The 27370-nt window shown below is 39.9% G+C and overlaps 2 protein-coding genes across 40 annotated transcripts in view; one reads left to right on the top strand and one right to left on the bottom strand.

Moving 5' to 3' along the window:
• Nucleotides 1–4073: 4073 nt before the first annotated feature.
• LOC135933944 (phospholipid-transporting ATPase ABCA1-like) lies at nucleotides 4074–15648 on the top strand. Of its 3 annotated transcripts, none has more exons than XM_065475415.1 (26): nucleotides 4074–4180; nucleotides 6811–7135; nucleotides 7196–7435; nucleotides 7580–7692; nucleotides 7748–7906; nucleotides 7961–8201; nucleotides 8257–8427; nucleotides 8477–8701; nucleotides 8759–8791; nucleotides 9571–9962; nucleotides 10019–10174; nucleotides 10228–10299; nucleotides 10355–10493; nucleotides 10548–10821; nucleotides 10875–11079; nucleotides 11137–11355; nucleotides 11406–11657; nucleotides 11712–11858; nucleotides 11917–12061; nucleotides 12115–12240; nucleotides 12289–12516; nucleotides 12581–12889; nucleotides 12949–13353; nucleotides 13913–14150; nucleotides 14319–14565; nucleotides 14621–15648. In XM_065475415.1, exons 1-26 carry the CDS (start codon nucleotides 4115–4117, stop codon nucleotides 14822–14824), a joined length of 5331 nt encoding a protein of 1776 aa, XP_065331487.1. In that variant the 5' UTR covers nucleotides 4074–4114; the 3' UTR covers nucleotides 14825–15648. The 3 variants fall into 3 exon arrangements, with proteins under 3 accessions (XP_065331487.1, XP_065331486.1, XP_065331489.1); XM_065475414.1 differs by having other exon boundaries at nucleotides 8744–8791; XM_065475417.1 differs by lacking the exon at nucleotides 8759–8791.
• A 400-nt stretch (nucleotides 15649–16048) lies between these two features.
• The window catches only part of shot (dystonin-like protein short stop), a 111223-nt gene continuing 99901 nt past the window's right edge, over nucleotides 16049–27370 (bottom strand). For 19 of the 37 annotated variants that reach the window (XM_065475380.1, XM_065475384.1, XM_065475395.1 and 16 more), the window contains 21 exons: nucleotides 25468–27055; nucleotides 25216–25413; nucleotides 24864–25157; nucleotides 24505–24809; nucleotides 24301–24372; nucleotides 24159–24212; nucleotides 23801–23875; nucleotides 23407–23575; nucleotides 23232–23349; nucleotides 22942–23171; nucleotides 22767–22884; nucleotides 22144–22221; nucleotides 21509–21681; nucleotides 19717–19963; nucleotides 19208–19376; nucleotides 18838–18906; nucleotides 18604–18684; nucleotides 18395–18448; nucleotides 18172–18216; nucleotides 17724–17777; nucleotides 16049–17457 (listed from right to left, as the gene is read on the bottom strand). In XM_065475380.1, coding sequence (XP_065331452.1) covers nucleotides 17295–17457; nucleotides 17724–17777; nucleotides 18172–18216; nucleotides 18395–18448; nucleotides 18604–18684; nucleotides 18838–18906; nucleotides 19208–19376; nucleotides 19717–19963; nucleotides 21509–21681; nucleotides 22144–22221; nucleotides 22767–22884; nucleotides 22942–23171; nucleotides 23232–23349; nucleotides 23407–23575; nucleotides 23801–23875; nucleotides 24159–24212; nucleotides 24301–24372; nucleotides 24505–24809; nucleotides 24864–25157; nucleotides 25216–25413; nucleotides 25468–27055 — 4354 coding nt within the window. In that variant the 3' untranslated portion in view covers nucleotides 16049–17294. Of the gene's footprint in view, nucleotides 17458–17723; nucleotides 17778–18171; nucleotides 18217–18394; nucleotides 18449–18603; nucleotides 18685–18837; nucleotides 18907–19207; nucleotides 19377–19716; nucleotides 19964–20873; nucleotides 20987–21508; nucleotides 21682–22143; nucleotides 22222–22766; nucleotides 22885–22941; nucleotides 23172–23231; nucleotides 23350–23406; nucleotides 23576–23800; nucleotides 23876–24158; nucleotides 24213–24300; nucleotides 24373–24504; nucleotides 24810–24863; nucleotides 25158–25215; nucleotides 25414–25467; nucleotides 27056–27370 lie in introns of all 37 variants that reach the window. The other 18 variants (XM_065475411.1, XM_065475412.1, XM_065475389.1 and 15 more) reach the window with 13 other exon arrangements.

Below are 27370 nucleotides of genomic sequence, written 5' to 3'. Positions count from 1 at the left end.
CCCGAAAATAGTCAATTTCCCCTCCAAAAGAGTCTGAAATTTCAGAAAATTACGTTGAGAGTTACAATTTTCTGTCTCTTGAAGGAACCCGTGGCTCTAATATGTAGTCTAAAACTGATTTTGATGATTTTGAAAAAACCCTATTTTTGGTCATCCATCATAAGATTTTTTTATTTTCCATAGGAATGCATGTGTTTCGAAAAAATGCGCAAAATTGCAGAAAAACCCGCAAAAAAGTTTTATTGTAATGCAGTGGGTTTTTCCGGAAAAATGCGGGTTTTTGCGAACCCTGAATAGGATCCAATAGCAATAATTAAGTTTAAAAAAATGTATGATAATAAATGTCTTAAAATGAGAGTAATCTATTTAAATATCTGATTTCGTTCATATTTCCAAACAAACTATAAACGATTGGATCGTGAACTTCCCAACCAATATATCGTAAACGTGTAAAGTTTGTGCATTTGCCATTACTTTACTTGCACATGACTGTATCCATTTCTTATTTTATAGACAACACTATAAATTTATCACGACGTTTTTATTTTCCACACTATTGCTTGTTGGTTAAATTTAAAAATGTATAGAACTTATTTCGTAAATTGTTAAACTAGTTTTCCGATTCCATTAAAATATATTTATAAAGCAATTTTACGTTCACTTTTGAGAGCTGAGAACTTCATTTTGTTATAAAAGTTTTACTCCCATAATAATAATAGGAGTAATTCCTATGCTTTATAAATACTATGTTATGATTGTGATCCCGTCAAGAAAATAATTAACATCATGTTGTTTGTGAATCGCAATAATAATTAAATAACAATGCATTATGTACATAGAGATTATTTATTACATTTTAACTGATTTTAAGCGAGCATAAAATCGAGTTAAGAGGTTAAACGCGCAGAATAACATTCAGCTCCTGCTTGGCACACATTTTAATTATTTGGTCAAAAATTATCTTCCAGTTCCTGTATATCTTTTTTGCAACCACGACATGACAATGTCAATAAGCGGTAACTATGCAGTATGCATGTATGCATGGAAGAATTAAAGATAGATCTCATAAATCCAAAACCAAGTGCATGATTTATAATGGAAATTTTCGATTTATCACTCGCTCTGGCTCACATGCTCATGCTCTTTCTCCTCTAGACCTCCGCCTGGCTCACATTCCTTGCTTTTGCTGCAACATGGGAGATTGGAGTGCAATGCTGACCAGGATATTTAAGCAGCTTGAGCCTGCTCATTCCTTTAGATCGTCCACAACTCTTCGAGGGTCAGCACTTGTGAAGTCAGTTGAGATTGTCTCATGCTGACTGCATGGGCACTGTTCTTCAATTGTTGCCCCACATCACGCAATATGCATCAGATTTACGTACATAGTTTGAATTTGGACTTGTCCTGCTTTCTATTCAGGTGTATTATGCATGATTTGTACATACATAGATACATATTTATGGAGGTATGTATGCACGAACGCAATCCAAGTACTAATTATTAACAAAGTTATAAATTTGCATTTATGTATGTAATTTTGTTTTTTCCCTTGTCATTGGGTTACTATTCCTGCAATTCATCTTGTAATGTTCATGAACGTAATTATTATTGTATTGATTGTCCACGACTCCATGGAAGCTAAAGCCCTCTTAACAATTTTGAGGCGCATCATTTGTGTATTGCAACTTTTGAGACATAAGTGAAAATTGAAAATTGTTTTCGGATTGGTCAGTAAGGCCGTGTCAGGTGGCATTGCTGTTTCCTCCTCACACTAGTATTGCACTTGTCCCGGCCTATCTGACCATCTTCCCTCGCCTTTGTTACACAAAATCACCAAATTTACACTAGATACATCGTGTGGTTCGGTGGAGTCGCAGCAGGCGTAATTACATGAGATTTTCTAGAGTAATTGCGTCGGTTGTGACTGTGCCCGTCACACGTAAACACACTGCACTAAATATTCACTCCATAATTCCATAATTTGAGTAATGTTTAGTTTTACAGATAGCGATGTCATGGTTTAAAAGTGACTCGCTATTTGTAAAACATGCATATTGCTCTTAACACACGCAGACACACATACAGACATGCATAACAACACATATCACTACATTATGTTATGTAATAAAATTAATAAGATAATAATAATTACATATGTGATATAAAATAATTATAATGTGTATGTTTTTGGAATGAGCTATTACAAAAATTATGTAAACCATGCACTCATTAGTTTGCATTTTAACAATATCATTTTTCATTCACATTTTGGCACTCGCTTAAATGTTTTTGGAAAGTTCGCTTAACGTTTGATTTTTGATGGTTTCTCGAATGGTCTGCGTTGCATTGAGTAGCATCCCTTACAATAGTACGAGTATCTTTTTTTATTAAGATAAACTGACAAGGGAGTGATAATTATTGTGCGATATTATCGATTTTATTGTAGATTTTAGCCTTAAATCATTTTTAAGATTTATGTACTACATAATTTGTTATTGGCATTATGGATAAATTACTACTGTACTTCGCCGCGGCTTTGTTTCCGCCACCCACAATAGGGATTCTCTTAAGAACTGGGGAGAAGTGTAACCTGTTGGAAACTAATTTTTCCATAATGCGTAAATTTTGCAAACATCACATAAATGGTTTACTTAAGGCATTGCGGCATTATTATGATAATTATTGTATGCATGTACCACCAAACTGTTATCGAATTATGAATGGTTCGTACAGCACGCTTATGGCCTGTGTTTGTGAGCCGTAAGTTTGTGGGGATTCGGGATGGCACTTTATACTTCAGGATTATTTAACTTAGTGAAAATCCCTTTTAGTGGATTATCTTTTTTAGTAGGAATTAACTATAATGAAAAGTGATTCTGTTTGCTTTCATTGCATGTATGGTAATTAATTATTAAATTTGTTTTGCAAATATTGGCAATAAGAAACTATGAATTATAGTGATGGTACACACTATAGTTGTGTATAAATGGTACACAATGATTGGCGTTGATGCTCAATAAATTTATTATATTCGTCAAAGTTTGTGATGTCTTTCTTAACTTAAACCGAGATGCAGCGGATACGTGTTGGGTTAAATTGTTATTTTAATTTGGATAAAGTGTAACGGGCAGCGAAGCACTTGGAAAAAATTAAAAAAATAATTTTTACAGGCGTGGCTTTGTCCGCCCTCTAGGTCAATGACTGCCGAATTTTATAAATTAATGACGTAATGGTCTCCTGTACTTGAAATAGCAATTATTGAGCCATTGTGTAGCTAAGCTGAATTATAAATTTTCGGTTCCAGTTGATAAAGCGGTATTCATCAACGCCTGTTTTATGTAGTACCTTGTTAGGTGTGTTGGTTCAACAGTACCAGATGCTGGGAGAAACATTGTTTTCATTTTTGTTAGCATAGATCTAAACGTGGTTATAATAATATATAATTTAAACAAAAAAATAAAATACGTTAATCTTGGAGGAAAGTGAAAATTGCTATATATATGCTATTGCTGGGTAAAACCTGGCTGAAACAAGCTCAAACATAATTTTTAACATCCTATAACCTTATTGGATTAAATATTTCTCAGTTTGATACCAGGGTGTTTAAATTCATTAAATTCAAGTTAATGTGTCTTATTCTTGAGGTGGTTTTCGTCACATGTGGGTGAAAAATACTAATCAGCAGCACTACTCTTATGTTGAAATGACAAAAATGACGAAATACTTTCGATATGTTAATCACGCAATGAAAATCGATTATTTGAAATTGAAAATTCCCGAATTATTCAATATTTTTCAGGAATATTCAATGGCTCCGGTTAGTGGGACGAAAGACTAAAATCCTGTTTGCAACTGATTTCGCGGTCTTCGCTATTTAAAGTTGAGGCGTATTGCGCATGCGTTGGTAATCCCTCTCACAGTGCTGGGATGACATTACTGCCTGTGCCTGCAAGTGAGCTGCAGTAGCGGTAGTGCTTTTGCTTTGCAGTCGCTGTCAAAAGGAAAGGTAGGTGTGGTTAGTGTTTACACTTATGGCGTGATTTTGTGCAAAATTTACATATTTTCCTTAACAGTTTACGAGGTATTAATATGATTGCCAAGGCCGAAGGACTGGATGGGCCGTAACAGGGTGTCACCTACGAAGGACCAAGTCAATCATCGTGTTATCGGGTTTCCTAAGGTTTGTTCTCTCACATTCAATTGCACGCTTCAGGTTTTTACATTCCTACTGCTCTACTTTCATGCTTCATGCATGTTTTGTCTCCCTTAGACTAAGCAAAAAATGGGAATGGATCTTTTTGTGCCTAAATTCTCGAGACTCTAATGAGAAGTTATGGCGTTTCTCATGAATGTACGGAATTCATTCAAACAAAATTTAGGAAGTTTTCTTCATTTTTATGCCCGGGATAACGGTATAACTACGTACAAATACTGGTTAAACTCGCCTCTCTATAATGTAGGCGAGCATGAGTCACAAAGCTCAGGAATGGCCAAGTTTCCTATTATTCGTAATTTAGGGTAACTGTCCGTGACAAAAAATACATATCACAAAAGTAAAAACCGGGGAAAGTATAAGATAGTTGCAGAAAGTTCTTTTAGTTACATTGTAAAGACGGCGAGTTTTGTAATCTCTATTAACTGTTTGTAGGGCTTATTGTGTCATTCCATGTTTTATTTTTAAAGACCAAATCTGAATTTGAGTGAGTCAGAAGAAGCACAACTGTTAAACAAACATTCAAAATGAAGAATGCAAAGCTATGTTGAAAGTACTAATCGCTTAGGTTGCTCCATGAAAGAATTCAAAACTGAACTTACTTGTTCCGTGGTATTGGCATCGTAATCTATATTATTTATAGCACTTCCAGGAAATATCTCATACACGATTAAACAAGGAATAACAACTACTGTAATGTTATTCACGTTGTTGGTGGGATTTTTTTTTTTAATTTCTAATATTGAACTGAAACTGAAAATGAGTAGAGAAATATCTTACAATATTGTTTATATTGTTTACAATTTTGGCTTTTAAAACGGTTATCTAATATGTTACAATTTAATTGTTCAATTTAGCAATAAATAGAGCTGAAGCCAACACTAAGAAAATCAAAATCTTTTCCATGTAATAGGATTGTCATGGTGCCTTCTGGTTAGAGTTTGCCCAAAAAACTTGAAAGTAGTAACAACGAGATGATATAATTTGACCATTTTTTTTGCATTTTGATTTACATGAGTGCTCCTGAATTTTTAGTGGAGCTTGAAACTATCGTTTATATACAAGTTGACAATTCACCAAACTTGAAACACCAACAAGTTGCAGTTAGTTGTTGCACTAGATGAGCTTTGATATAATAACTGGATGTGGCATTCCGAAATAATATTTTTGATTACTTTTTCCCTGTCCTATTTTGTATTGGACTGATGGAGCTGATAAGTGAATTGTGCTACGTAATAGCAGAAAAATGCACGAAAAGACTTCCACACCTGTGGTGAATCAAATTTGATAAAGATGCGCGTAAGCAGAAATCGCAAATCTCGTTGGCTCGACGGAGCACAAAACAGCGATAGACCACAAAATTCAAGCCAAGTTTGGAGCGGTTTAACAGTGTCGGTAAAGGCTCATCCACGAATTAAAAACTGATTTTGTCCATGAAAAATCAGGTGAAATTCATATCCACTTGTGTAAAACTTCCGCTGCAAGTAAAATTGGCACCATCAAGAACCGGCTCATCATACAGCGTAATTCACTGCAGACGAAGAAAAGCCGACGCAATTCGCGATCTCTAATTTCGCGCATCACTAGCATTTTTTGATTTGCCCCAGGCGCAAGGAGTCTGTTCTCGCACTTTCCTCCACTTGCTCTCGCTGCACAGTGCACATACTTTTCATTTTCGCATAGCCTCTACTTAAAATATAAAAGTTCAAGGCAAGGATGGTAACAGATATAATTTAAGAATACCACATTGTGTTCGTTTGTTTACTCTCACACTAGCTCAAATTACATTCATGTTATTAAAAAATTCGTCAAAAATTTTATAAAACGTGTGAGAAGAGGCAGCATACCTGTGGGATGTTATAAAGTTAGTATTTGAATGAATGCTATATTAATGTTTGTGGCGGTTGCGGAGCCGATCTGCTACTTCCTTCATTTTTGATTCAGGGTCAGAGTATTGTTAGTATTATTAGGCGTTGTTCAGAAATTCGTAATGCAACAGAGATAATTTTTATCAGATTTCCCCAAACCTTCAACCAGTTAGGTGGCATTATTTCTTAAAATTCTGAGCGTTTAACAGCAACAGCCTCAGATCAAGCGAGGAAATTCTTGTTCTTATTGAATTTGTTTTAAATTCAATTCAGATTGATTTGTCAAATATTTTTTTCTGAGAATGTTTATCTGTTTGAGTTCAAATTTGATATTGTAGCTAAGAATTATTTTCTGATTTCGAATTTAATATTGTTTAAGGTCGAAGTGTCCTATTGCTCAACTTAATTATAAAGAGAAGAAATTCAAACTTCTGAGAGTTTATTCATCACCCTTTCACCAAATGTTAATTCTCACTATTAGAAATATTAAAATGAAAAACGGCAAGTCAATATTATGTCCTTTTTCTTAAGACTTGATCAAGAGCCTGAGATTGATCTAATATAATTTTTTATTGACTGGAAAAGGGCGTATATTTTCGCTGTGCTTTACATTTTTGCAAATAAAATATAAATCGGTGCCTTAAATTGAATTGCTTATAGTATACCGTTCTTATTGTTTATCTAAGTAATAGTTGATGTGCTGCTAAAACAATTATTTTCAACTTCCAGGTTGGCCTAAGAATGTTATTTTCGTCGAGGATCCGCCGTTTGGGCGTTTTGGTTTGGAAGAACAGCGTCCTAGTGCGGCGTCGACACTGGTTCATTACTCTGCTGGAAATTCTTGTGCCATTGGTGCTATTCGCAATCATCGCCTTCCTACGGGCTAACGCCAGCTCTCTTGGTAGCGTTGAAGTGAATGAGTCAAAGCGTTTTGATCCCAAAGACCAAGCAGAGTTACGGTCAAACCTAAGACTATTTGAGGTGTTCTATGCACCTAAAAATAGCTTCACTGAAACTTTAGTCAATAGAGCCAAGGAATTTGGAGGTTTAAAAGGTAAAATGCTCCTGCAAGTATACAAAAGTTAAGATGCTCACTTTTTTATCACCCTTGCAGGCGCAGAAGGTTTCAACTCAGTGGAGGAAATGCTGTACCAACACAGATTGCTCTCCAACAAAACAGATAACTACTATTTGGAGAGGAAAATCGCCTGCTTGGTCTTTGAGGGCGATGCTGCCACATCTACAAATGGTCAGGTTCCAAAGAAGTTGGATTATAAGATCAGAATCAAGGACCACTTCAAGACTGATCAACTAATCGATTCACTTGCAATTGGCCCCAGTGACTATCGATCAGGTATGAGAAAATAAAAATGTTAAAAAATTATTTTACTAAATGGTTCTCGAGACCATTGAATGTTCCCGTTTTTACAGTAATTTATCCAATATATTTTGGTAATTACTAGACGTCTACTCGCACTCACACCACTTATAATTGCAGAAACCTACATGCAAAGTGGCTTCATTGGCATCCAACTCATCACCAACAAAGCCTTTATTGAGCTAGCTCAATCCCATGAGTTGCAGAGACCACCCAAATACATAGGAGACCAAGTTTGTTGCATCCATTAAATTTTTATTAAACAATATTTATCATTAAACTTGATAGATGCTTCTGCAAACAATGCCTTACCCTCCATTTACTGATGACCACGGATACTCCCTTGCAGTGAAAAGCATGCTGCCTTTTGTGTCCATGTTCAGTTTCATCATCCTTTGCACCACAGTAACGAAACGAGTGGTTGAGGAAAAGCAGTCTGGAGCCAAGGTAGTCCAAATTTTTCCTAGCACTGCAACCCAATTATTTTGTATTTAATGTTAGGAACTGATGAAGCTGATGGGAATGGAGAAGTGGGCCTTCTGGGCTGGCTGGCTGATTGACGCCTTGCTCATCCGAGTTGTGACTATGATTTTGATCGTTTTTCTTCTCACATTTGCATTTGATGAGGCTTCTGGCGCAGTATTGAACGAATCAAGTCCCACTCTTCTGTTCTTCATGCTTATGATGTATTGTGCCAGCGCTGTTGTCTTCCTCTTTGCCATCAGCACTTTCTTTTCCAAACGTAAGCTGATCACATAATCAAGAATAAATCAGTTCTACTTTCTAAAAAATTTCAGCCCTCATCGCAATGACTGTGAGTTTTGTCGTCTGGTTTCTATCCCTTGTGATTCCTTCGCAATACGTGAATTCAAAAAACCCAGGATTTTTCACCAAATGCATCATGATGATTTTCCCTAACATGGGCTTGTTCTTCACCTTTGATTCTGTTCTTGAACTAGAGCGGAGAGGTAAAATTCACAATCCAACTCTCATCCTGTACTAAATTGCTGCTTGTAGGTGCTGGTGCCCAGTGGGGTAACATTCACATGTCTGGGACGGGAACTCCTCGAGACATATCTCTGTTGAACGTGCTCTGTATGTACATTATTGACCTCGTGCTGTATGCAGTCATCACTTGGTACGTCAGCGAAGTGCATCCTGGACAGTATGGCTACAAACAGCCCTACTTCTTTTTCGCCACCAGAGCATACTGGTTAGGAGAAAGGGAAAGAACTCGAACAAGTGAGTAGTCCACAAAAATATTAAAATTAATTTAAATTCAAGTTATATCACTCACAGAATATGTTGGGTGTACTAGGGACCTTTGGCAGAGTAAGATGATTAAAGCATATTTTCAGCTGAAATTGCAAACCTTTGTTGCTTCGCTCTAGAAAGTGGGAGTTTTTAATGCATAAATGTTTCAAGAAATATTTTACTTGTCACAAGCTTTTTGTTTGATTGCATTATAATCTTACCATGGTCGTTAGGCTATTGAAACCAACCTAGCGGCTCCCACTGTAATATGATTATTTCAAATAGCTCAACCCGAAAGAGCTCAACCAGATCCTTTGTCGTGTTATGTCTAGTTATAGGAGTAAAAAAGCCAAGACACAAATACAATATTCGTAACAAAATTTCCTATCGCAATATCCCACAAGGGTTCAGTTCAAGCGTGCAATGCGCAAACAGTATTCTGATAGAATTTCCGCGACACACGCACAGTGGCAGTGATTACTGCAATACAGAGACGTATTATAAATTCAAATCACATTTATAAATTAATGCAGGTTAACGCGAACACAATTCACTTCACCAATAATTTTTTTTACCAATTTTTACTACCTCAAATTCTTGAGCTAGACGTTACGCACACCGCGCTCGCTCAAATGATGTCGTGCTAATGAAACAGTAAGATCTGGCGCAAGTGCAGCACTAGATTCAGGGGGATTTCTTTCACACACTAAAGATTGGCAGCCACACAAAGAACTAAGCTATTCTATCCATTTGTCTGGTTAAGCCTAAGCTTAAATTTGTTGTGTTGATAATGCTTATTTATCCCTGTTGCTTTTGCAGAATTTTGCCATTACGGTTATTACACATTTAAATTTTAGTTGAAGACCCTGCGGAAGTGAGCCAAGAAAACTATGAGCGGCCCCTGACCACAGACGTGACTGATGACAAGGTGGGAATCATCATCCGAAACCTGCGGAAAACGTACCCAGGCTTGCTGGGACGTCCTCCTGTGCGGGCAGTGCGTGGCATCTCGCTGGACATCTACAAAGGAGAAATCACCGCTCTGCTCGGGCACAACGGAGCAGGCAAAACGACCACAATGTCAATTCTGACTGGAATGATATCGCCATCAGATGGAAAAGTGCAGGTGTTGGGCTACGACCTGAAACACGACCTTTCGGAAATCAGACAGTCGCTGGGGTTGTGCCCACAGCACAACCTGCTCTTTGGAGAACTCACGGTGCAACAGCACTTGGTGTTCTTTGCTATGGTAAAATTATTCTTACAGCCTGATGGTGGATTTGTTAAGTTTAAATTTTAATTTAGTTGAAAGGAAACTCAATGGTACAAGCACGGGGTGAAGCTGAGGAGCTGTTGTCTATTGTTAGGCTGGACAGTAAAAAGGACGCGTTGGTTTCTGAGCTGTCTGGAGGAATGAAAAGGAAACTACAACTGGCGATCGCCTTGATTGGAGGATCACAGGTACAGTAAACCTTTGCAGGATGAAGAAGGCGTCTCACTGTCTCATATTTCAGGTGGTTATGTTAGACGAGCCCACTTCTGGTCTTGACCCCGAAGCAAGACGCGAGATCTGGGACCTGCTGCTGGTATGGACAAAATTTCATAGTAAATTCTCCATTTTCTTTACGATTTCTGATGTAGCACTTGAGAAAACAAAGAACAATCGTGTTGAGCACACATTTCATGGAGGAAGCAGATGTGTTGGGTGACACAATCGCAATCATGTCACACGGAAATGTGGAGTGTTGTGGATCGACCATGTACCTGAAGAAAGTCTTTGGTAACTCTATCTGAAATGTAAAATTCAATGCTCAATCATTTATTAAATTTGTAGGCGCTGGATACCACTTGAATCTGCTGAGGAAAAACAACTGCAACGAGAAAACCCTAACAAAAACTCTCAAGGATATTATTCCAGAAGTGATTGTGGAAAATAGTTCTGAAGATGGAACAGATTCACCCAAAACTGGTCCCATCACGTTCACCCTTCCATCAAACCAAGTGGACAAATTTCCAAAGTTATTTGATGCCCTTGAAAAATCTAAGGATGAGCTCGGGATTGCAAGTATTGGAGTGTCCGTCACAACTATGGAAGAAGTGTTCCTCAAGTAAGAATTTTCTAACCCGTTTAAAAATGCAACATTCAAAATCTGATGTTTAGGGTTGGAGAACTGTCAGCAAAAAAATATGCCAATGAAAATATGGGAGATTTTGATATAACTGACAATGGAAATGGTGCCTCGTCAGTTCCACAGGATTCAGATACAAAGATAAGTGGAGCAAACCTGATTTATGAGCAAATTCATGCTCTGACTGTTAAAAAGATGATTGTCTCCAAAAGGCAATGGCTTTACCTGCTCCTTCAGGTATTTTTAAATTTTTATCTTTATTTCAAAATGAAATTAAAATTATGTTCAAAACAGTTTTTGCTTCCCGTTCTGCTGACTCTGTGTGCTGTAGTGTTGTCTTATGCTACAATGTCAATTGACCTTGAATCTGAACCCGAATTACCAATCAGCCTGAGTCAGTATGGCTCTGAGAGCACTTTGCGTGTGCTTTATGAGCGGGATACCACCGACCAAGCAGGATTCTTATCTAAAATCTATGCGGCAAATTTGCGAGGAGTAGCTGGAGTAACCGAGGTAGGCATTCTTCAATCGTAATATTTTTTACATAGCCCTCTTGTATTTAGGTCGACAAGCTTGAGGATAAGTTGATTGAAATTGGGACTAAAAGTCTCTTAGAGTACAGAGGAAACTACATTGCTGCCGCAAGGATTACCTCTGTGAATGAGACGCTTCGGGTCAATGGCCTCTACAGCTATGATTCGTGGCATTCGGCGCCAATTTCCCTTAACCTGATTTCAAACGCCTTACTCAAGTACCACGCTTCATCAGCTTATGAAATTTTGACCGAAAATCAACCTCTCCCTGTCAACACAGAGGTTAGTTTAAAATACGTTTGATAAGTTTTTGCTATATTTTCAAAAATAAAAAAGGGGAGCCACATGAACAACTATGCAGCAATGTCAGCTGCCATCGCCTTTATATGGCTGTCGCTAGCTCATCTTGGCTGGATTTTCGCAACATCGGTGAATATGGTGCTGCCTCTTCAGGAAAGAGTGCTAGGAGCTAGGCAGTTGCAGGTAAATCAATTCTCTTCTCTAAATCTGTACTGTGTAATGAACATAATTAAATCTTTAGATTATGGCTGGGTGTCCTCTCTATGTGATCTGGCTGAGTTATTTCATAATAGATGCAATTATCACCTCAACTGTGACTGTTGTCGTCCTTGCTGTGATCTTCCCATTTGACACTCAACACATCTTTACCTCTGGCACTGAGCTGGGTAAATTAATCATGGCGAAATTTTGCACCAAATAATTTCACATATTTGTACAGGTGTGTTGTTCTCCATTTTCTTCTTGTATGGAATCTCTGGCACAATGTTTGCCTACTTCATCAGCTTTGTAAAGGACAGTGTCCCCTCTGCATTTGGTTTCACCACGTTCATCACCCTTTTCATTGGTAAGTCATTTAAACGAATTTATTTCTGGGTTACATTTTATTTCTCAGGTGGAATCGTCAATGTCATCCTTTATGCCTTGGAAATGTTTCCCATGTGGGAAGATTACGGCTCAGCTTTGAGGATAATTTTTGGCCTGCTTATGCCCCACTCTGCCCTCATTTCAAGCCTCACTCACTTCTCTGGAACTGCCATTTACAACTCCATGTGCAGAACTATTCCTGATACGGTGAAAGACTTTGCGTGCAAAGGGAATTCTCCCCTTGTCATGTGCTGTGGTGAGTGAGAAACCATTGATTTATATCTGACGGGGTCAACAAAATTTTATTTTGGAAACCTTAGAGCGCATTTGCGAGCAGTATGATCTGTGCTTCAAACCTGCATCCTACATGTGGGGCAACAAAACAGTTTACGACGGCAACTGGGCTGTCCGTCATGGAGGAATCGGCCAAGAACTCATCTACTTTACCATCGGCTCATTCCTGTGGATTGGTATTGTCCTCCTTCTGGATTCGGGAGTGCTAAATCGTATATCAGAGAAAGTTCTGAGGAAAATAGACCAGCGATTGCACCCCAGAGATGAAGTAGACGGCTCCTCAGATGACCAAGATGTCCAAGAGGAGACAAACAGAGTGAAAAGATGCATCCAATGTATGAACATAATTTGGTTTGAGACATGATCTTTTGTTCACTGCTTGACTCTCATTTAGCACCTTCAAATGCGGGAGAAGACCAAATTGATTCTATTGGAAGTAATCAGCCCATCCTTGCTGTAGACACCCTCCACAAGCAGTACGGTTTGCCAGTCACCAAAGGCCGGTTCCCTGCGGTGCGCGGAGTCAGTTTCAGAGTGGAGCGAGGAGAGTGCTTTGGCTTGCTCGGCGTCAACGGGGCTGGAAAGTCCACAACGTTCCGAATGCTCACAGGAGCTGCACCACCGACTGAAGGCGATGCTTTGTTAGGACGCTCCAGATTGAGTGGAAACCGAAGCCACTTTTTGTCTGGCCTGGGCTACTGTCCTCAGACGGATGCGCAGCTTGGCGTTCTCACAGGCAGAGAAACTCTGAAGTTGTACGCTCGACTTCGTGGCGTACCAAAGGAGCAAGTTCACGGAGGTATGGTTGTGCATTCTACTCATAGGTCTGGAAACATATTAGCGAATGTTTTTAATGGAAAATATATATTTTTTCGCCTTGAAATATTCTTGCAAAAGGAAACAACTCGACATTTAGATTTCAAAGAAAATTTAGATAGCGAGATAATATTCATTTTTTATTTCTTGTCTCTCGAACGGTAATATTCATCAAAATTAAGCTCATCGGTAAATTGCTAAAATAGAAGATTTTTCACAGAAATGAGTCATTTTAAATATTAATTAGGTTCAAGGTTTTGATCATTAACATAAACTATTAAACCCCATAAAATTGTCAGTAATTAAAACACCCTAAAAAATTAACAGCCCTATTTATTGAAATCCCCTATCGAATGGGAAATCTTATAAATTCCTAATTTTTCAAATTATGCGACGTTCATAATATATCCCCATTAACTTTTTAGTTGTAAACATTTTATTCATATATAATAATATACATTAAATATAAGAATGTTTTTGAATATATTTATGGACTATATATTTTAATTTCCTAGCCTCAATGAGATAATATGTTTTTTCAGTCGTAAATAAATGGCTAGAGGCACTTGGTTTGACCGAGTACGCGAACCGACCAGCAGGCACTTACAGTGGAGGCAACCAGCGCAAATTAAGTGCCGCCATGGCTCTGATCGGCGAGCCACCAGTTGCTCTTCTTGACGAACCAACAAGCGGTGTTGATCCAATTGCCAGAAGACAGCTTTGGCAGGCACTGGCGTCGTGTCAGAGAGCAGGACAGTCGATCGTTCTCACATCCCACAGGTAAAGTCTATTTCAGTTCCATCTAACATAATTTAAATTTTGTTGGTTAATTTTATTTTTCTTTTAGCTGAATCTTGACTTATCAGTTATAAGTTGAAATAGATTAGCATTGTTTTAGAAGCAATCATTAAAAGTATTATAATGTACTGGAAATAATTTAAATTGCAGCATGGATGAGTGTGAAGCTCTGTGCTCAAGGCTTGGCATCATGGTCGCTGGAAAGCTGGTGTGTCTGGGGCCGATCGGCCACTTGAAGGACAAGTATGGTCAGGGCTACACCCTGATGGTGAAAGTGAAGAGTTTGTCCTGGGGAACCGACCACGAGGCCATGTCCGAAGGTGGCAGGCAACTTGCCAACCTGAAAATCGACATCGAGAGGGAGCTCGCTCCGTGCACGTTGCTCGACGAGCATTTAGTGAGTTCTTTTCAACCTAACGAGGAAATGGTTTTTATTTAACTGTAATATTTAGGGTTTGCTGCACTACCAAATCAAGGGTGGCAGGAAGTGGAGTGACATGTTCAAGGAAATGGAGAGTCTGAAAAAGTTCCACTCCATCATGGAGGACTACACTTTGAGTGAAACCACTTTGGAGCAAGTGTTCCTGTCATTTGCACAGCAAAGAGACCGCAGCAGCCAGCCGCCTGATACTATAGCGGAAATTACACATGTTTAATAGGAATCTCTAACCTGTCAATCGTCATCTCACTGATACCCGAAAGTGCCTCATCTTCGGGCATCAAATTAGATTATTAATTTATTGACTCTTTTTTTGAAAACATGGCTTTAATTTTTCTCACTTAAGACACGTAATGTTAAGCTAGAGTTTGTAGTTCACAGTTGAGATTGTCGATAGGATTCTTGGAATGAATACATTTCACTGGAGCGCTGAAGTGTGTAGCTATTGGAATTTATTTTTGTACTTTTTGACAGCCAAAGCAGCTAAATTGTTAATTCAAGCTGTGATTTTCAGTCAGCTGTAATTTGAACGTTCACAATTTTATACTAATGTAAGACCGTGAAAATAAGTTCCATGCTCATCAGTAACCAAAGTTCGCGTGCGCACCTGCAATTCATATAAGATAATTTAATTACTAAAAAAAAGAAAATCACAAAAAAATGTTTTCGAACATTCCCATTTTGAGGTGACTAGAATTTTTGTATTGTTATGCCGATGTGATACAAACTTAAGCATATACATAATATCTTTATTACATTAGCACATATTTGCTAAAGGACTTGCACCTTGCATGCTACTTCATTGTTGTATTTAATACTAGAAAATATCTCACGAGAAATTTCAGCTCACCTCATCTGTTCTGTATTAACTTGGATACAATATTTTTGTTCTCGTGGCTAATTACGAAGAAATCTCACCGTCACCATTTCTGTACATTAATTTACAGTTAAATCGCTAAACCAGCTGAAACTAATAAAGTTTAATAGAGTGGATTATATGTTCAACCAATAAAATGCAATTCTAGAAAACTTTCTCGCTTATTGTCAGATTTTAATTTAGCACCTATGGAGATCTAAAGCAAAAACTTCAACAATCTCTATGACGAATATCTGGACGTCTCTCCAGTCTACTTGCATACTGAAAGGCTATTTTCATGCGCAGTTGATAAGTACTATGCGCGATAACCAGGCATCATTGGGGCATGCATTTTTTACCCTTTGTGTTGGTCACACAAAGCACAGTTACTATAGATTTTCCTATTCAAATTAAAACGTTTAGTAACTCATTTCTGATAACTCAATAATCATTAGAACAAATTGAAAGACTAAATATATTAAGTACTTCATACCGTTATGAGAAATCAATTATTCTAAGCACCTAAAAAACTAATAACACTCCAAACTTTAAAATTTGGGTTCTAGTAGTAAATGAAAAAGATCATTTAATAAGGTGAGATTTTATTAAGCAAAATTATTATGTTAACAAGATTTTTAAACTACGTTTTTTTGTAATGCTCGTGTTTTTTATGTTCCAGAGTAAATTTTGCTGGCTCAAAATTCCCATCGCTGATACGAGACACAACTGAAGCTTTTAAAAACAGATTTTCACGATAAATTTCTGGTTGCAAAATTGCAACTTGCCCACACAAAGAAAAATAAAATGATTTTACACGATTTAGTTTACATCGAATGAGGTGTTTTTACAGCAACGTGCAATTGAAATGTAGTGTAAACCTCGTATCAAATAAGCTCACAGCGGTAGCAGCGTCGAGAACAAATCAGCTTTCCATAAAAATAATTTGTGCTGATTCTTCTTTACATTCGTAAATTGGCAAACGACTCTAATAGATTCAACTAAACAACAATGCATGCGTCTTTTTCTCTGTGGGAACATTTCAAACGGGGGCGGAGAGTAACAATCGATTGTGCCTGAAACTAGAACAAAATTCTCATCTCTCTTTACAAATTCAAGATACATTTTTATATTCACTAGATACTCGATAATAGTAGTAATGATGCGTTTTATTTACACCATGCGTTTTGCCAGAGTTGCAAAGAATTCAGTCGTTATTAGTTCTTCACTTGTAATCATTTGTCTCATTAGTTGTAATGCGCACCTCGCGAAGAGCCAACTTAAATAAAAACTAGTTTGTATATATGGCAAAGAAAACTTTGAATGGCTCTTCGGTGGTTCCCGGCTCTGCGGCCAGCTGACTGTGAGTGCGAACCCGAAAAGACCCCCCTTTTCTTTGGCTCGCCACAGAATTCGCCTCCAGGCAAAATAAAGTCCGTCCGATGCGCCGCACACGCATCAACCGGAGTTATTAGGCGGGACCGGCGAAGCAGCGGCCGAGAGCGAATTTCCTTGTTAATCAGACCTATTTGGTGGTTTAATGCTGGTACATGTATATATTTGCAACGATACTAGATTACGACACATTACAACTCATCATTTGATATGTGTTAAAACTAAATTAATGCAAATTAAAAAAAGAACTGTTACATGATGTTTTTTCATTTTGCGTTTAAAAACAACTTGAAATGACATTAAACTCCATTTACGGTTTTGCGTCTTTTTTTTAAGTAAATGTGTTAAAACTATACTTTGAGGAGTTAATCACTGTTGCGGTTACTCAAGAACACAAATTGTAGTAATTAATGCAGGTCATTCATTAGAGAGCTTTTTCTTAAAGGTGGAATGGCGCAGGACTCTCCGGGGACTGCTGCTTCGAGCCCTTTCGAGTGATGCCGGTCGCCGTGTCCGACGCTCCTGACGAACGACGCACCAACTTGGACGTGTAGCCAGGGGTGGCGGTGCCAGGGGTGCTTGCGCCTGACGGTGTTCGGGTCCTGGGAAGGCAAATCAGAAATTAGCTCCACGAACTCTCGTAATAGCACAAAAATACACTTGGGGCTTTGAATAAATTGAATGCGACAATCGAGGGCAAAGCATCAAGCAAGCCGAATATGCTGGTGGAACTTTACACAATTTTAAATGCCGATTTTTATTACACACTGCTAAATTTTAATTGATCTACACGTGAGTCTAGTTAGGTCGTTAATTTTCGTCGTTCATTTTGTTTGTCAAGTTTTGGGTTGTTATTTTATTAGTATACCTGCTGGAGTTTGATACTAAAACGGGAATGTTGGACGCTGATGGTGTTCTCGACCTGGAATTCATGGTCATGATCAAACTTCAATTTAACCCTCCCTTCCATTAAAATATCACACACAAATATTTCCAGTGTGAAATAGCCATGCAAAAAACTGAAGCTAAAATATGACCATAAAACTCAGAGAGTGGTTTGCTAAGTGTTTAGCAAACCACTTGAAAAAGTGCGCAGAAATCAACCACAGGTGTAAGTGTATTGTGCGTTTTTACGGTTTCTTTGTAAGCTGTTATTCTTAAAGCAGTTCTGTACATTCTTCCTCCAGTCAGTGGATTGTGAGGAAAAACATCTACATGGATGATAGATTTAAAACCAAAGGAATGATCAACTGAAGAAGAAAATAATTTAAAATGATATATATGTGGCAACAGCAGTTCACTTGAGGTTTACTGACCTGCCTTTAGGCGTGCAACTTTTTGTCTCTTTAAAAGTTACGGGCCTGCATGAAACGAGTGGGAAATTTGTTTAATTTTCATATTTCCTACTCCTATATAGTAGTACTAAAATGTCGTGTAGTTTTTTTTTAATTTTAAATCAAAATATAAACTCTATAACTATACGCAGTTTAAATAAAAACACAGCATCACATTGCACACACAGATACATGCAATGTGTACCTGGATGAATTCTTCACAAGGACAGGAATGTTAGACGAACTGGTCCTTTTTGAACTGAGAGTCCAGCGTGTGAAGAGAGAAAAAGAGACGATTAGAGAACCATCACCAACAGACACCCAAAGTCACGTAAGACACGCGCAATTTTTCAAAATCACCTGCGTTTCTCGGTAGGCGAATTTGAAAAGAGCGCGTTTTACAAGAAAAATTACCCAGGACAAGAAGCAGAAGTAAGACTTGCCGCCTGCTGATTCCCTAAAGATTCGGAACCAACATAGACCGGAATCTTGGACCTGGTGCGAGCACAGCATGAGCAAACATTAGAGTTTTATTCCCTCACCGAATACAAAAAATGAGCATGCAGAATATTTCAGAGATAGAAAAGAGATTGATCAAAAAAGCCAGGTGAGATATGTTCGAGTGCTGTCAACGTCAAGGTTAGTTACCTAATGCCAGACCCTGACAAAGAGGGTATGCTGGACGCCGACGTGGCCCTCTGCAACCTGCCTCCGGTCCTGAAATCGTCCCCAATACGTCGCCGATGAGTTATTAATTATTCCATCACCTTCTTATTAAACTCCGAGTTTGGTTAAAAAGCCGGAGGAATTAATTTGCAGAAAAAGAAAAAAATGGCATTCCGCGTCCTTTTGAAAGTCAATATGTTCGTGGTTTGAATATGATGGCAAAATAGAAAGGCATTCCAGAAAATACATTTTTATGAAAAAAGCTGGATCGAGGCACAGTAGATTTTGATACATTTAGATCCGTGAAGTAAAAGCAAAGGTCGTTGGTCTGATAATAGCAGTCAGGGCTTACCTGCCGGTCGGTGTGCTCAGGCTAGTGGGTGTCCTCGGACGTGACGACGGAGCTGTGCCGTTGATGGGCACAGTGAGTTTCCTGGCTGAAGAGACGGTCGTTCTGCCATACCCGCTTGAGGGCGCAGTAACGCGCCTCATGGGAATACGGCTTGGTGTACAGCAGTCATCTGAACAGAAAATTATTAAAATTTGGTTAAAAAAAATAACAATAAATTACATTGATGTTAAAAATTAAAAATTTAAATTATTAAACACTGAACTGAGCCAGAATTTGAAAATATCAACACATATGATATTCCTTTCTGCTTTTAAATTTTTAGAAACTTTTGGAGATATTTATAAAAATACTTTTATTCTTGTGGGGAAATGTGCCAAGTTAAAAAATTGTTAAGTGGGGAAACAGGAAAATAGCAAATAATTGCAATATAATATACCAGATATCTTATTATTTTAAAATTCTCTTGTTCAAGAAATACACTACAGCCGAAAAAAAAATTAATTACGCACCAGTGCTATCAAGGGACATGTTGGAGCCGTGCCTGCTGACAGGCCTGCTTCCGGTCCTGCTGCCAGGGCGGCTGCCTGGCTGGCTGCCTCCTGGCGTCAGACTGGACCGTCCAACCGGCGCCGACGTCTTGCGGAATGTGCGTGGGTATCCGGTCTCGTTGTCGCTGAGGGAGTCAGGGGTGCCGCCAGAGAAGGAGGATCGGCCCTTAGTGTTCATGGGCACGCTACGAGCGCTCCTTTCTCGCACCTAAATATCAGTTACCGTATTTTAGAGGGTGCCAAATGAGCGAGTGGAAACGAGAGGTGAGAGAGGAAACAGAAAGGAAAAGAAGCAAACCAAACACACTCAAAAGAAGAGTCTGATAAAACTTAACAAATTTTAAATCACGTAAAAATAAACTTTAGATGATGAAGTAAAAAAGCCATTCTACACTTTGCAGTGCTAATAAATTTTAAGGGATAATAAATTGTTGTAATATAAATTTTTTAAATTAAGCCTCGCACAAAAAATGCGAATTGATTATTTATTTATTTAGAGCATTGAAAATGTGCTCATGCTGAACGGATATAAACTAAAAGCGTACGACCTCAATGATTCTAAAAATCAGCTAAGTCGAGAAGTAAGAAAATTGCTAAAATATTTATCTGATCCAAAGGAGAGGAAACCAAATCGGTGATGGAAAATCCAGGGTGACAGACTGCGTTCTTCCAAGTATTGCCTAGCATATCAAAGACGCACACGACAACACACCATGCAAGTACAAGCACTCAAAATGAAAATTTTTTCACGTGTATGATAGGAACAGCTAAGGGGGAATCGAAGATCCGAAGGCCTGTGTCTAAATTCTAGCAAGGAGCGTAATGTCCATTTTTAATGTGTTGGTGTTGAATAGCTGGACGGTAAAACTGTTTAGACGTAACGAAAAGATAAGTATACACCGGTGCTCTTGTGCACTTTTGTAACTAAATTATGGTGAAATGGAGACTGAATAAGGTGAAGCTATAATAAAATAAAAATCCATGCCACTGAAACGAGCCTCGCTCGCAGCATGCTCATTTTAAAAACAAGCGTGCCATGAATAACCACGGACTTGAACAATGTCTAAAAACTAGTGATTAATAGCCTACAGGTCAGTCCATTTCAGATATTTAATTACCCAGTGGTACACTGGCACGTTTGTGCCCATTGCCAGCGGATACGAGCACGGGATTTCTTCTTTCTGTCTCAGACTCTCAAAAATGGGCATCAGTTGGCTCATGAAGTATTCGGCTGCAATATCACGACACATTCTTTTGCAAACTACAATTTATACAACAGTCGAAAAACGTCTCATGCCTGCTGCTGTACAACATTGAGCTCGAAAATTGTGCTTTTACTCGAAATAAGCCCTGGTGTGTAACGTGTGTTTTGTGTTGTACGTTTCCGTTTTTATACAAACCTTGAGCGGCTGCTGCAGGCTGTCGCTGGTTCAATTAAAATATATGATTTAATACGGGGGAGGGGGCTGGGGGCAACATCATACAATCATTCCAAAAGAGAGAAAGGAAGAGAGGCGTCGTTCTTTGTACTTACTGTGGTGCACGGAGACCGAGCACTCAAATTCCCAAAACAGACGGGACTTCGAATGCTCGGTTAGAAAGAGAAGGAAGAAAGGGAAGGTATTTTTTTACAACAGACAGAGCGACATAGAGAGAGTGGCAAGAGATAGTATAAGTGCAAAAAAGATTTTGGGCCGTGTGGGCGAAAACACCCTCAACGGTTTCCGACTCATCGTAAGGGTTGTTTTCGCACCTTGGTGATGGGACCAGCTGTGCCTGAGAAGGAACTTCGTTGGCCAGAACCACCCTGGCTCGACACATTTGACGAGTTGGGACTGGGTTTGGCTTTGAAGGCAGTCATGCTCTGGGAAACACCCTCCGCCAAGATGAATTGCTCGCGCAGCTCAATGTTGGTTCGACCCTTGGCTGGTTGGTCAAGTGAGCAAAATAAAAAATGGGTTCAAAAGGACCAAAAACGATCAAAAATGACAGTGACGTGAGAAGCAAACCAACATTATCCTAGAGTAATGCCAACTAAATTCGTAAGAAGGCATGCTGTACTGCCATGCACATTTTCCGCGGCCAAAAATGCAGCTTTTCGCTTCACAGCGGAAAAGATGCAAATGTAAGGGAACGGAAAATTGGAACCAAAAGTGTCTAAACATTGCGGCAAAACAATAAACTATAACCAGTGTGCTAAAATAAAAGTGTATAATCTAGTGGTGCGAAAACTAAATAAATCTCATGTTCGTGCAGCTAGTAAAAATAAAGTGTCTGATGTGTTTCAATCATGATTTACGTTGTTGTATTAGTTTTTAAGCTAGACAGAACACCAGCAGTATTATTAATTAAATTAAGTTGCTAAAAGGCATGCAAAGAAATTCTCACATTTCTCAATTGGCCCCAGAGGACACCAAGCCTCGTGTTGCTCTGGCTTGTTCGGATCTGGTATTGGTAACATTTCCACTGAGACATGCAAGGTGCAGTTAACAGAAGAAAACGGAGAGGATTAAGGATCAAATGGCAGGTTGTTTCAGGGACAAAGGTAAGGAGGAGAAGCAGAAAATTAGAAGCAGATCTCAAAACCATTACCAGTTAGTTTGATTAGAGAATACAAGAGAGTTGTTACGAGGAGGGAAAAATCCAGACCACTAGCACTAGGCACTAGGCAGGTTAGTATGAATATAATTGAAAAACATGCAGCATTGGTCGAGTCAGTACAAAAGCAAATAAGGGACATGACGTAGATGGTTTTCTGAAGCAAACATCATTACAGGGTTCGATTGAATTAGAACCGTCACCATACCTACTGTCCCTCAAGAAGAGCAAGAAGGTTAATAATTCGTGTCTGTGTTCTGTGTGTTCAGGGTAGCACATAGCTTTGTTTCAGTTTAGTTTTTTTCATTTTGATTGAACCGCTGCATTTTCATAATAATAATTATCAATAAACTCTTATAAATTTCTCAAGTCATGAGTTGGATATAAAAAATGTTTTTTTTTTGGAAACATACCTCGGCAGGGATCATTCTTGACCAAGAACTCGTCAAGGGCCACCCAACCACCACCGACACGCACCATCACAGTTGACCTCAAAATTCTGACCAGCCTGAGTTTCTGACTGTCTCCAAACTTAAAGTGAAATAAAGGTTAATGAAAGTTAGATCTCTATTTAAATACGCGGCGTACTCTGTATTTGCCCTCTCCAACTTGGAACACTCTGAACTTCTGCCGGCACGTGCACATCATGACCAGCCTCTTGACTTCATCGTGAATCTTGTCAGCCTCGGTCTTCGGCTTCTTGTCTTCCCAGTCTGGTCTCAGAGCAGCGATAAATTCGTGCCAATCAATCAGACCCTGAGAGTCATGGTCGAACATGTCGGCTACAGCGTTCATCTCCAGTCGACTTGTGTCGAACTCTGCGTTAAATGATGGAGCGCATAAGAATTTTTAAAAGAAGAAATAAAAAATTCTCTTACTGGTTTTAATTATGCCATCAACAAAATCTTCGCGTGGAATGAGACTGTCTCCGTTCTTGTCAATTTTTCTGAAGAGGTCCGTGAGTCTGGACTTCTTGTGGTTCATGAACTTCAGGAACTGAGGATAAAGAATAAATTAAACTCTAGATTTTCATCAATTTAAAATTGTGCTTACCCTATTTCTCCAGTCATCCCAGCTGAAGTTGCGGACCTTCTCAAGTTCGATAAGGTACTTGAGGCGGTCATGCAGACGGCGCTGTCGTTCCCATGACATCATCCAAACATTTCTCCACCTGTCCCACAGCAACTTCACCCTCGGATTGCGGAACTGCGGCTCCGCTTTGCTGCAAAATGCAAATTCGAAGTGAGGAAACGAACTGAATGGTTGCACACACATCGCAAAGAGGAAAGGAAGGAGAAGCTGATCGATAGTTTCTTCAATAGTAATAATGAACAAGCATTTTACAGTACTTGAGAAGGAGAGAGGAAATGACATAAGCAAGTTTGCAAACAAGAGAATGAGAAAATCATGATAGACGTTGAAGAGAGCAATTGGTCGAGGTGGCTACCTTCCTTTGGGAGGGAAACGAGGTCCATAGTGAGGCAAATCGTCTGGCGTTTTCTCTCTGGTTGGGCTTGCACGACTATACAAACAAAAACAAACAAATTGCAGTCATAAAAACCATGCGCAGGCAGAAAAAAATATCAAATCGGCAGTCTGTATATCAAACTGCAAATAAATATGCAATAATTATGCAACTGGTAAAAAAATGAAAAAGATGACAGAAACGATAAAAAATTCACCAAATCCGTAAAGCTTTGCTACCCAAATAATGGAAATGGAATCACAATGTCTGAACGCAAATGTATTTACATAAACAATAAACAAGAACAGAACGAGTGACGAGTAACACAAAAAATACTAACCTATCCTTGCGCAACTGGATTCCAGGAGTTGATTCCCGAGATCCGTGCCTGAGGCTACACAAGAACAGAAACAAACACCATAACCATACAGAACAAAAAACTAGAGAACAGTGTGCTTTTGAAAGACCTCACAAGTGCATACCTTGATCTCCTGCCCAGGTCGTGTTCAGGCGACGACTCTCGGTCTCTGTATCCGTCATAGTCGTCTCTACCCCTAGATACAGCACGCACATATTCAAACACCATGCAATTCAAAACAACACAAAGAGACAAACGAGTTGCTACAAGACATTCTCAAAACGAGAACAGAAATGTGAGATGACGAAAAAGTGTGTGCGACACATACCCGATGCTGGTCTTAGGCTTGGAACCCTTGCGGCCCAAGGTGGCTGGCTGCTTGGTTGGGTTGGGCGCTTGGATCTGGCGGGGTTTGCACACCCCATCCACATCTCCCTGCCTCTTTGCCGTGGTCTCCATGAATTCGGTGTGGTCCTTGATCAATCCTTCGATCAGCACAGGCTCCTCAGGAAGATCCTCAGCCTCCAGATCTTGCAGCGTCCTCTCAAGGCCTCCTAGCCAGCTAAGAAGCTCTTCCAAAATGTCTTCCATGTCGTGGAGCGATTGCATGTGGTCCTTGAGCTTAGACTCACGCTACGCACCAAAATAAGTAAGCATATATTTGAAAATTCCTTAAGCTTTGCTAACCTGTTTGGCCCAGCTGGAAACTTCTTCCCATCTCGACTGGATGATTGAGATCCAGTGCTTGATGACTGAAATGGCATCGGGATGGGCCTTCTCCAAGATGTTTTGGGCAAGCCTGATGGTGTCGTCTTTCTCGTACTCCTTCTGACCCAGCTCCCGCAAGAACTTGGTGTGTTCTTCGATCTGCTGCCTGGCTTCCAGTTCATCCTCAGGCAACTGTCCAGCATATCTGAGCTTCATCTCAGCATCAGAGAGCCATTCCAGAAGCATGTGCACCGATTTGTGCAGTTTTTCAGCCTATATCAAATGTGCGCTTATTAATAAATACTCAAAGGAACCTTTTTAATTTTCTTACATCCTTCAATGCTTCCTCCAGTCTAGAGCTTCGCCTGTCGCTCATACGCACAACCTTAGACCACGAATCATTCATCTCATCCAGCTGCTTGGTGATGGTTTCGGCGTCAGTAACGGAAGCCTTGGACTTGAGCTCGGCGCCAGTTTTCAGGACCGACTTGAGCTGCGTCTCTCTGTTCTGAAGATCTTCCTTGAAAGACTGAAAGCATATGATTATTACCATTTTTGGGAAATCTTTCAAAGTTAACATTACCTTGTGCTTGTCGATTAAAGCGTTGACAGTGTCCAAGTCACCGTGCACTGGTCCATCTTCCACCATTGAACCCTGGACTTTCTTGAGCCAGTCCAAAAGAGCCTGGACGGCGTCCTTGAATTGGCCAGAGAACAGCAGGGCCTCCTCCAATTTCCTCTGCCTATCCACTGACTTGGCGCAAACACTGTTCCACTTGTTCTTGAGCTCCGTCATCATGTCCTTGAGTTGGTTCTCGTCAGACTTGGGCGCCTTTTCCTTCACATTTTTGGCGAGCCGCATTGTGCCGTCATATGATGGCTGCTTAGCTGCGAGTGCCCTCTGGAACTCCTTGTGCTTGGCCAGCTGCAACTTGATCTTCTCTGGATCGTTTCCAGTAGTTGCGGCAAGCTCATCCAGAGTGTCTTCGGCCTCCGTCAGCCACTTCATCAGCTCAGACCAGCTGTCATGCAGATCCTTGGCCTCCTTGTAGCCTAAATCGAGAGCCCTTGTGCGCTCGGCAGACTTGGAGACAACCCTCTCCCACCGGTGTTGGACACTGATGAGCAGATTTTTGATTAGGATCACGTCCTGCTTCTGCGAGAAGTACTTGAGGTGTGTGCCCTTCTTGTCCAGGGCAAGCATGGTCTCTCTGTGGACGCTGACGTCCTTTTGGAAGGTCTTGTGGTCTTCGATCTGTTCCAGAATGGTATCCATGACGCGAGAAACAGGCTTCAAATTGCTCAACGTCTTTTCTGCGCCGGTCAACCAGTCGACAAACAATTGCAGAGCCTCGTGGAACTCGTTGGCCTCCTTCAGGGCGATTTCCAGCTTGATCTTCTTATCATTGGCTCTGGCAGTGACGCTGTCCCACCTCTGCTTTAGGGTCTTCAGCTGATTCTGCAGATTCTTGGCGGCTCCAGCACTAGATTTCTTCAGGTATTCGTTGCCTTGCTGCAGAACTGTCTCCACTTTGGGTCTGTTTTCCTCAAGCTCGTTGTAGATTTCCATGAAACGCTCCAGCTGTTCGGAAGCAGTTTCAGGCAGCCCACCGACAGGTTTGGAGGCGGCGATTATGCCATCAACGTCGCTCAGCCAGGACAGCAGGTCCTGCACGTCAGCATTGAACTCGTGAGCCTCTTTGAGGGCATCTTCAAGTTCTCTCTGCCTGTCTGCAGCCCGCTGCAGCAAGTCTCTCCACTTGACGTTCAGATTGTTCAGTTTATCTTGAGTGACTGAGGCGTTGGTGGTGCCCTTTTCAGACTCGATGATCTGGCGACCAGCGTCGTTGAGAGTGTCCACGCTGGTCTGGTGAGCCTGGATGTCGTTGACCAAGACCTTCAGCTTGGCCAGCTCGACCTCCAACACTTGAGGATCACCAACGACAGGCTTCAGCTCGTCCAAGGTCTTATTTGTGCGATCGATCCAGACCATGAGTTCTCCGAGTGCGTGCTGGAACTGTCCAAGACGAAGGAGGGCATTCTCCAGTTGGCGTTGGCGCTCAACCATGGCGCGGAGGAGTTCGTCCCAACGTCTATTGACTGTGGACAACGGCTCCTTGATGGCGGCCGCCTGGTCTGCAGATGTGCGCTCAGTCAACTCTTGAGCTTGCCTAAAGAAACAAATACATTTAGTAACAAATACCTTTAGGGAAAATTAGCACAGAAAATAGAAGCAGTAATTTAAAATCTACAAGTCAATATTGTGTAAGGTTATATGTGCTGGAATATTTAAACTGTGATATATTCATTTTATAAGATCGATTTAGGATCTTCACTACACTTGTCTTTTCTTTATATATTTAGAAGTTGAGCTTCAAAAATCACATTATGTACGAATCATTATTTCAAGCTAAAAAACTATATTTATTTAGCCTTTTTTATATTTTGAACACACTTAATCGTGCATCTAACCACAATTTTGCATG

The sequence above is a fragment of the Cloeon dipterum genome, chromosome 1 (assembly GCF_949628265.1).
Source record: "Cloeon dipterum chromosome 1, ieCloDipt1.1, whole genome shotgun sequence".
NCBI lineage: Eukaryota > Metazoa > Arthropoda > Insecta > Ephemeroptera > Baetidae > Cloeon > Cloeon dipterum.
This window is presented reverse-complemented; position numbering and strand designations above follow the sequence as displayed.

Coding starts and splice junctions, on each gene's coding strand:
- LOC135933944 (XM_065475414.1), top strand. CDS start 4,115: ATGGGCCGTAACAGGGTGTCACCTACGAAGGACCAAGTCAATCATCGT. Junction 10,175..10,227: donor CCTTGATTGGAGGATCACAG/GTACAGTAAACC, acceptor CTCATATTTCAG/GTGGTTATGTTAGACGAGCC. Junction 11,859..11,916: donor TAGGAGCTAGGCAGTTGCAG/GTAAATCAATTC, acceptor TTAAATCTTTAG/ATTATGGCTGGGTGTCCTCT.